The sequence below is a fragment of the Heliangelus exortis genome, assembly GCF_036169615.1.
Source record: "Heliangelus exortis chromosome W unlocalized genomic scaffold, bHelExo1.hap1 SUPER_W_unloc_2, whole genome shotgun sequence".
Classification (NCBI taxonomy): domain Eukaryota; kingdom Metazoa; phylum Chordata; class Aves; order Apodiformes; family Trochilidae; genus Heliangelus; species Heliangelus exortis.
Window position 1 is genome coordinate 694,429 of NW_027285919.1, and position 8,132 is coordinate 702,560.

The following is an 8,132-nucleotide window of genomic DNA, read 5'->3' on the forward strand; positions in this document are numbered from 1 at the left end:
CCCTCCCCATCCATCCCAGTCCCTCCCAGTTGACCCCAATCCCCTCCCAGTCTCTCCCAGTCCCTCCCAGTTGACTCCAAATCCCTCCCACCAATGAGAGCAATGTTGTGTTTGGGGAGGTGAGGAACAATGTTCTCCATGAAGCGTTGGATCTCAAAGGTTTCTCCTCACTGTCCAGCCCTCTTTCAGAGACCTCTGCACCAATACCAGTTGAATATACAATTCTCAAGTGAAAACCAGTAAAACAGAACTTTTTAAAAATTTTTTTTTGATGCTCTTTGTAATCTTCCTCCAAAATGGACCCTCTCCAATTTGCTGCGTGAGTCTTGAACACTAAAAACACCACAGGGTGACTCGCGGCTGCTCAGTACTGTAATGGGCCCCCTGGTGCCAGAGACTGAGCCCATGAGTACTGACAGGAGACTGAAAAAAAAACGGTTTTAAAAGTTAAAGCCAAAACAAAAACCCAAATTATTTTGAAGTATTTTGAAGTATTGGTTGGCCCCTTTGGGTCCTGTTACTGGCAAAGCCTCCCCAGAAACTTGTTAGAGAAGGTCACTGGAGGCCATGATTGCAGGGAGACAAAGGTTCTGTAAAGGTGGCTCTGAAGCCACAGGTATTTCTTTATTTGTTTGTTTATGTATTTATTTATTTATTTCTTTTATGGATCAGTCAGGCCAAACTCTGAACCCCAGGCAATAGGAAGGCAGAGCCCATCCCTCACTTGTGGGTCAGGATTCTTCTGGGGGCCATGGGGCATGATGATGAGCAATAAAAACTGTAGGAAAAATGCACAACACCTCCCAACTACCCCAAAAAGGGATGAGGAACATACCAAGTGCAGAGTGCCTGGTGCACTTCTGCCTGGTGGTGGTGATCCAGTGACCATTTCTAAAGTCACCTTTCCAGACACAGACTGTCCAGACAAAGGCCATTCCCATTCCTCTCCAATTGTCCCCTTCTCCTACTCTTTGCTCATTCAGATGCCTCTCCCCTGGGTGCTGCTTTGAGCAGCAGGTTGTTCAAAGCTCGCCTGTCTTTCAGCAGCCTGATTGTCTCTTTAGCCTCCTCTGTCATGATGATCACATCTCTCTTTTCCCATCTGTCTCTCTAAACCATTCCCCATCAGATTCTTCTTCACTTTCTCTGTGTGACTTTTCTTGGCTGGCACAAAGGAAAACTCCTGCTGTGCCCGTGTGCAGTCAGTTCTCTGAGGAGAGCAGGTGGGAGGTGGTGCAGTGGGGCTGTAACCTCCAGCTGCAGAGAGGAGAGGAGAAGTCTGATGCAAGGACCAGGGATGGAAGTCCCAGGTGGGGCATGAAAGGAATGGTGGGGCTGGGGAGGTGAGAAGTAAAGTTGCCCACACGGTGTCAGCCCTCAGGGAACTTCTATCACCTCTTCTCTAAACCAAAAATCATGAGATGATCTGTAAAAATATATTTTAAAACTATAACAAAAATCAAAAACCACAAAATTACAACAAACAGTTTACATTAATCACAGTTTGAAAACTTCCTCCTTAACTACCGTATGAAAACCTCTCCAATTAGCTGTACTAATCTTGATGATGTCAAGAATATCCCATGGACAGCCATGGCCCTTCAGTGCTCTCTGTATTTCACTGAGCCCCAGGGTGTGTTTGGTGCTGAGTCCATGATCCTCAGGTGCTGAGAGATGAATGAACAAACTGCTCCAGAAGTCAGAATGGAACCTGAAAGTACCTTGAAGCATTGATTGGCCCCACTGAGAGCCTTTGCTGCCAGAGCCTCCCCATGGCCTTGTTAGAGCAGAGTCAAATGCTCTGTAAAGGTGGCTCTAAAGCCATGAGTTACGTTTTGTATTATTTTTATGAAGCAGTGAGGTCACTCTCTGAACCCCAGGCATTGGGAAGGCAGAGCCCATCCTGACCTTTGTGGGTCTGGATTCTTCCTGGGGACAGTGGGGTGTGAAGATCAATAATGTCAGAAAATGTACACCACCTCCCTGCTACCCCAAGATGGGATGAAGAGCAAACCAAGTTCAAAGCCTAAAGAGAGAGTTTTTCCTGGTGGTGGTGATACAGTGACCATTTCTAAAGTCACCTTTCCAGAGATTGTACAGGCAAAGGAACAGGATGGAGAGGTGGGCCCATGAAAACTTCATGAGGTTCAACAAGGACAAGCACAAGGTCCCGCACCTTGGTTGGGGCAATCCCCAGCACAAATACAGGTTGGGCAGAGCAATGGATTGAGAGCAGCACTGAGGAGGAGGACTTGGGGGTGCTGGTTGATGAGAAGCTCAGCACCAGCTGGCAAGGTGTGCTGGCAGCCCAGGAAGCCAAGCATGTCCTGAGCTACACAAAAAGCAGCGTGGCCAGCAGGTCAGGGGAGGAGATTCTGCTCCTCTGCTCCACTCTGCTGAGACCCCACTGCAGTGCTGGGTCCAGTTCTGGAGCCCCAAGCACAAAGAGGACCCTGGAGCTGTTAAAACAAGTCCAGAGGAGGCCACAAAGTTGATCAGAGGGCTGACCATCAGGAGGTCTCTAGGACAACCTCCTGCTCTCATCAGGGTTGGTTTGGGGTAAGGGAAGGTTGCTAAATCCTTTATTATTTTGTTCTTGAAAAGCTTCAGGGATTGAGATGACACAAGCTCTCTGGTAGATGTGCCTGAGTGTCTTGATGAGGAGAAAGTTTTTGAGTTTTTTCCTCCTATGTTTCAGCTGAAGCCCATTGGTCCTCAACCTCCCATCATGCACAACCAAGGAAGATGTGTCTCCTTTTCTTGCTGATACCAAATGTGTTATCATACAATCATAGAATATGCTGAGTTGGAAGGGACCCATCAGGACGATCAAGTCCAACTCCTGTCCTGTGAAGGGTACACCAGGAATGACACCATTTGCCTGAGAGCATCATTCAAACAATTCTTGAACTCAGGCAGGCTTGCTGCTGTGACCACGTCTCTGGGGTCAGTGGTCATTGCTTGGGGGAGTGGTCATTGCTTGGAAGCACTGAAGTTATTCCATTGCTCAACTGCCTTCTGCGTGAAAAAATCAGAACCAGACCCATCTTTTCCCTTCATGAGGATCCACAGACTGCAATGGGATCTCCCCTCAGCCTTCTTTTCTCCCACATGAACAGTCAAAGTGACCTCAGCTGCTCCTCAAAGTTATCCCTTCCAGACCCTTCACCATCCTTGTTGCTCTCCTTTGGACACTCTCCAACACCTTGATGCCTTTCCTATACTGGGTGCCCAAACTGCACACAGGACTCACAGTGAGGCTGTACAAGTGCAGAGTAGAGCAGGACAGTCACCTCCCTGGGCTGGCTGGTGACACTGTGCTTGATGCACCCCAGGACACGGTTGGCCCTCCAGGCTGCCAGGACACACTACTGCCACATGTCCAGTTTGCCATCAACTGGGACCCCCAGGACCCTCTCTGCTCTCCAGCCACTCGTTCCCCAGTCTGTACTTGCCACCAGGGTTGCCCCATCCCAGGTGCAGAATTCAGCACTTGCCCTTGTGGTTGGTGATTCAGCACTTGCTGAACTTGTGGTTCCGCACTTGTCCTTCCTGTGCCTGCTGATTGCCCATCTCTCGAACCTGCCGAGGTCTCTCATCCACAAACTTGCTTCAGATTCCTTCCAGTCCTGCACCCAAGTCACTGATGAAGATGTTGAAGAGGACTGGGCCAAGGATGGAGCCCTGCAGGACCCCACTAGTGACCGGTCACCAGCCTGATGTGACCTCATTCACTGTCACTCTTTGTGCTCCACCTGTGAGCCAGTTGCTCACCCATCACATAGCACGGTTGTCCAGCTCTATGATGGACATTTTATCCAGGAGGATGCTATGAGAGACAGTACCAAAAGCCTTCCTGAAGTCCAGAAATATTACATCCACGTGCTTCCCTTGATCAGCTAGGTGGGTTACCCTGTCATAAAAGTTTTGACCCACTAGGATCCCCAAGTCTTTCTCTGCAGGGCTGCTCTCAGTCATTCATCTCCCAGACTTTACTGACAGTGGGGATTTCCTCCTCCCAGGAGCAAGACCTTGCACTTGGCCTTGTTGAACTTCATGAGGTCTGCACAGACCTAGTCCTCAAACCTGTCCAGGTCCCTCTGGTTGTCATCCCTACCCTCAAGTGAATCAACTCAGCCCCTGAGCTTGGTGTCATCTGCAAACTTGATGAGGATTCACTTGATCCTACCATCCCTGTCACTAATGAAGATATTAATTAGTACTGAGGACATCCACTACTATTTAGAAGGTATATTTGCAATCAGAAGGTACAACCTTCATTAATGGCATTCCCCTTGAACCTTATCCATTGACCAGAACTGTCTGCATGAGGTCATCCAGCCATTTCCTTGCTCATCCTACTGTCCATCCATCAAACACATCTCCCTCCAATTTAGCAATGAGAATGCTGTAGGGGATCACATCAAGTCTTGGTAGATGATGTCTGCAGCTCTTCCCTTCTCCACTGCTGCAATTACTCCATGGCAGAAGGCCAGGAGGGTGGTGAGGCTCAGTGTGCCCTTTGTGAAGCAGCGTTGGCTTCCTCAGACCACCTCCCTCTCCCCCATACATTTTGATATGGCTTCCAGGAGGGTCTGTTCCATCACTTGACATCTATTGAACACTAAAATGGACTTCTGACCCAGTCATCCTGATTTTTGTCATGTGACAAAGATATTGGGGAAAAAGTGATTTTAATATAGAAGTTGTGACTTAATAGGCTTTGATGTCAAGGATTGTTCTGTTACTATGTGGAAGGGGTATGTAGGGGTTACAACTGGAGTGGCCGACACAGGGATCTGAGGCACTGATTTATAGAACACAGTGGAAATGGATCCAAGACAGGGTGTGAGTGATTTGTTCAGAGATAAGGGAAAAGCATGAGGAAGGAAAATTTTTCCAAAAAGCTTTGTTTAACACCAGAAAGGAAGATACAGGAAATGGTATGAACAATGAGATTTATTTGTGCACAGCATTACGATGTGTAAAAGAGAGAAAACACCTCCACCCCCAGCAGCTCCATAAAGCAGGCTGAGTCTGTTGTAAGACACATCATTAATGCTATGAGACACATTATCAATTACATGCATGATAAATTGAGCTTTTTATTACTTGAGAAAAATTCCTGTTGTGAGTTTCCTAACAGCACCCTTGAGCTCTTGGTTCCTCATGCTGTAGATGAGGGGGTTCACTGCTGGAGGAACCACCGAGTACAGAACTGCCATTGCCAAGTCCAGGGATGGGGAGGAGATGGACGGGGGCTTCAGGTAGGCAAAGATGCCAGTGCTGATGAACAGGGAGACCACGGCCAGGTGAGGGAGGCACGTGGAAAAGGCTTTGTGCCTTCCCTGCTCAGAGAGGATCCTCAGCACAGCCCTGAAGATCTCCACATAGGATACCACGATGAAAACAAAACAGCCAAAAGCTAAACAGCAACCTATAACCACAACCCAAATTTCCCTGAGGTAGGAGTGTGAGCAGGAGAGCTTGAGGATCTGGGGGATTTCACAGAAGAACTGGTCCAGGGCATTGCCCTGGCAGAGGGGCAGGGAAAATGTATTGGCTGTGTGCAGCAGAGCAGTGAGAAACCCAGTGCCCCAGGCAGCTGCTGCCATGTGGACACAAGCTCTGCTGCCCAGGAGGGTCCCGTAGTGCAGGGGTTTGCAGATGGCCACGTAGCGGTCGTAGGACATGATGGTCAGGAGATAAAACTCAGCTGTGATGAAGAAGAAAAAGAAAAAGACCTGTGCAGCACATCCATTGTAGGAGATGTCCGTGTTGTCCCAGAGTGAATTGGCCATGGCTTTGGGCAGAGTGGTGGAGATGGATCCCAGGTCGAGGAGGGAGAGGTTGAGGAGGAAGAAGTACATGGGGGTGTGGAGGTGGTGGTCACAGGCGATGGTGGTGATGATGAGGCCGTTGCCCAGGAGGGCAGCCAGGTAGATGCCCAGGAAGAGCCAGAAGTGCAAGAGCTGCAGCTCCCGCCTGTCTGCAAATGCCAGGAGGAGGAACTGCCTGATGGAGCTGCTGTTAGACATCTTATGCCACCACAGATATAGACCTTTTAGTGAAAGAAAAAAAAAAAAAAAAAAAAGGGAGAAGTTAGGGCAGTGTTAATTCAAAAAACATTTAAAAATTTCTGCTAGAGAAACACAAACAGCTTCTCCCATGTCATGAACACCTATGGAATGCCCTTTTCAAACACCCTGGCTTGTCATGGATGAAATTCCAAAAAGGAGGAGGAGGCGTCTGTGCTGCCCTACAGCAGCTGGTAAAAAAGAATAGGGGGGGATCTCAGATTAAATCCAGTCTTGAATTCAAGATCTGTACATCATTGTCACCCCAATGCATCACCAGACTGCAGAGAAAAGGTGATGGTATACAGCATGGTTTGCTTTGGAATAGTTTCTCAAAAACACATGAGGAAAATTATAATGCAGGAGCCCCTGGTGTTTCTGCTGCTCTGCAAGTGAAACCCTGATCCTGCTGAGAGGCAAAGGGACTGTCCCTTAGGGCAGAGTGAGGACAGCCGCTCTGTCCATCAGTCGTGCTCTCAGCTGCACAAAGAGGCAAAGACCCTAAAGACGGGGTATCCTCACGGGAGGGTGGGCTGACCCCCAGCCTAACACCCTGCAGTCCCCACAGCCCTAAATCTCAGGTGGTTTGGATGCTTTTCCTCCATGGATACAACAGAAGGACAGGACCTTCAGTATAAGTGTCTGAGCTGCACCCAAATCCTCACCCCCCAGCCCAGCAAAAACCAGGGGAAGAACAAGGGCAGCAGCAGCAGGGGCAAGAGGGGAACCTGCTAAAGTTCTGCTGCCAAGAGGGTCAGGACAGGGAGACACAGGCTGAGACTCCAGCATTTCTCCTCTCTGGTGGGGGAGAGGGCTGCTAGAGGGATCCTCAGAATTCAGTACCCATGATCTGAAGGGCTGGGGGACTGTGCTGTGTGACAGAGAGCAGGGTTTAGCTCTAGGGAGGGCAGCAGCTCTGCAGGGGATGGCTGGGAGGTGCAGGAATCCCCCCTGCCATCATCTTCCAGGCAGCAGTTCCCTCTCCATCCCTGCCCATCTCTGCTGCCTGCAGCTCTTTCTCTGTCCCCAGCTCTCCTCCCTGTCAGTGCTCACAGCCCCCATCCCACCCCCTGAGTGCTCAGCTCTGCCCTGCAGACCCCTCCTGGCAGCAGCAGGACCTGTCCAGGGGCATCACTGACTGTGCAGGGGCTCAGGAGCAGCTCAGACAAGGGCTGAGAAGAACTGGGGTCTGTGTGCCTTCTGCAGAGTGCAGAAAGAGCTTTCCATGCCCTGGAGAGACAAGTGGAAGCAGAGCCTGAGGAGAGCCCAGACTGGAGCAGGAAAGCCCTGCCCTGAAGGGACTCCTGAAAAGTCCCCTCAGAAATCTTCTGGGCATCAGCTGGAGCTGTGAGCAGCCCTGAGCAATTCATCCCTCTCTCAGCAGCACCAGGAGCCTGCCCTGTGCTCCCTGTCTCCTGCCAGCCACAGCTTCTGCCAGCACCAGGGAGCTCCCCGGGCAGGCTGAGAGCTGCCCCTGGCAGGCAGGCAGGCAGCAGAGTCCCTGCCCCAGCACACAGCCCCTGGCAGGCAGGACCCTGCTCTGAAGGACAGCCCTGGGCAACCCTGCCTGCACACACCCACTCCCTCCTCTTCACAATTCCCCTTCCACCTCCAGCTCCTTCTTCCCTTACAGCTCCCAGCAGCTCTGGCTCTGCAGCTTTAGGAGATGCCTCCAGCAACTGCACCAGTTTCACTGCCCTGCACCAGACACTCACCATGGCAGAAGCTGGGAAGGTTCTCCTCCACTCAGCTGGCACTCATCCCCTCCATCTTCACCCCCTTGAAGCTCTCTCTGCCTTGCTCATCTCCCCCAGATACCCTGGCAGTGCCCTCAGCCCTGCTGCGCTCTGCAGAGGAGCTGCTCCTGCCCAGAGCTGTCTCTGCAGCACTGCCCACTTGCCAGCAGCTCCCTCCACCCCAGGAGCCCAGCTCACAGCTGTCAGGAGCCCTCTGGGGGGTTGATGCTGAGCCCATGACAATTGCTCAAGGGGCAAGGAGAGGAAGCTGCAGAAACTTCTTTCTTAACAAGCAAGTCCAAGGCAGAGTCCAAAGTTT

General features: G+C 50.7%; 1 protein-coding gene across 1 annotated transcript; it reads right to left on the reverse strand.

Annotated features, from left to right (window-relative positions):
- Window positions 1–5,108: 5,108 nt before the first annotated feature.
- Window positions 5,109–6,084, reverse strand: LOC139790581 (olfactory receptor 14A16-like). Its single transcript, XM_071732450.1, has one exon. The coding sequence runs from the start codon at window positions 6,036–6,038 to the stop codon at window positions 5,109–5,111; it is 930 nt and encodes a 309-aa protein (XP_071588551.1). The 5' UTR covers window positions 6,039–6,084.
- Window positions 6,085–8,132: the final 2,048 nt, after the last annotated feature.

Excerpts from the sequence above, each read along its gene's own strand:
- LOC139790581 (XM_071732450.1), bottom strand. The coding sequence starts at position 6,038 with ATGTCTAACAGCAGCTCCATCAGGCAGTTCCTCCTCCTGGCATTTGCA.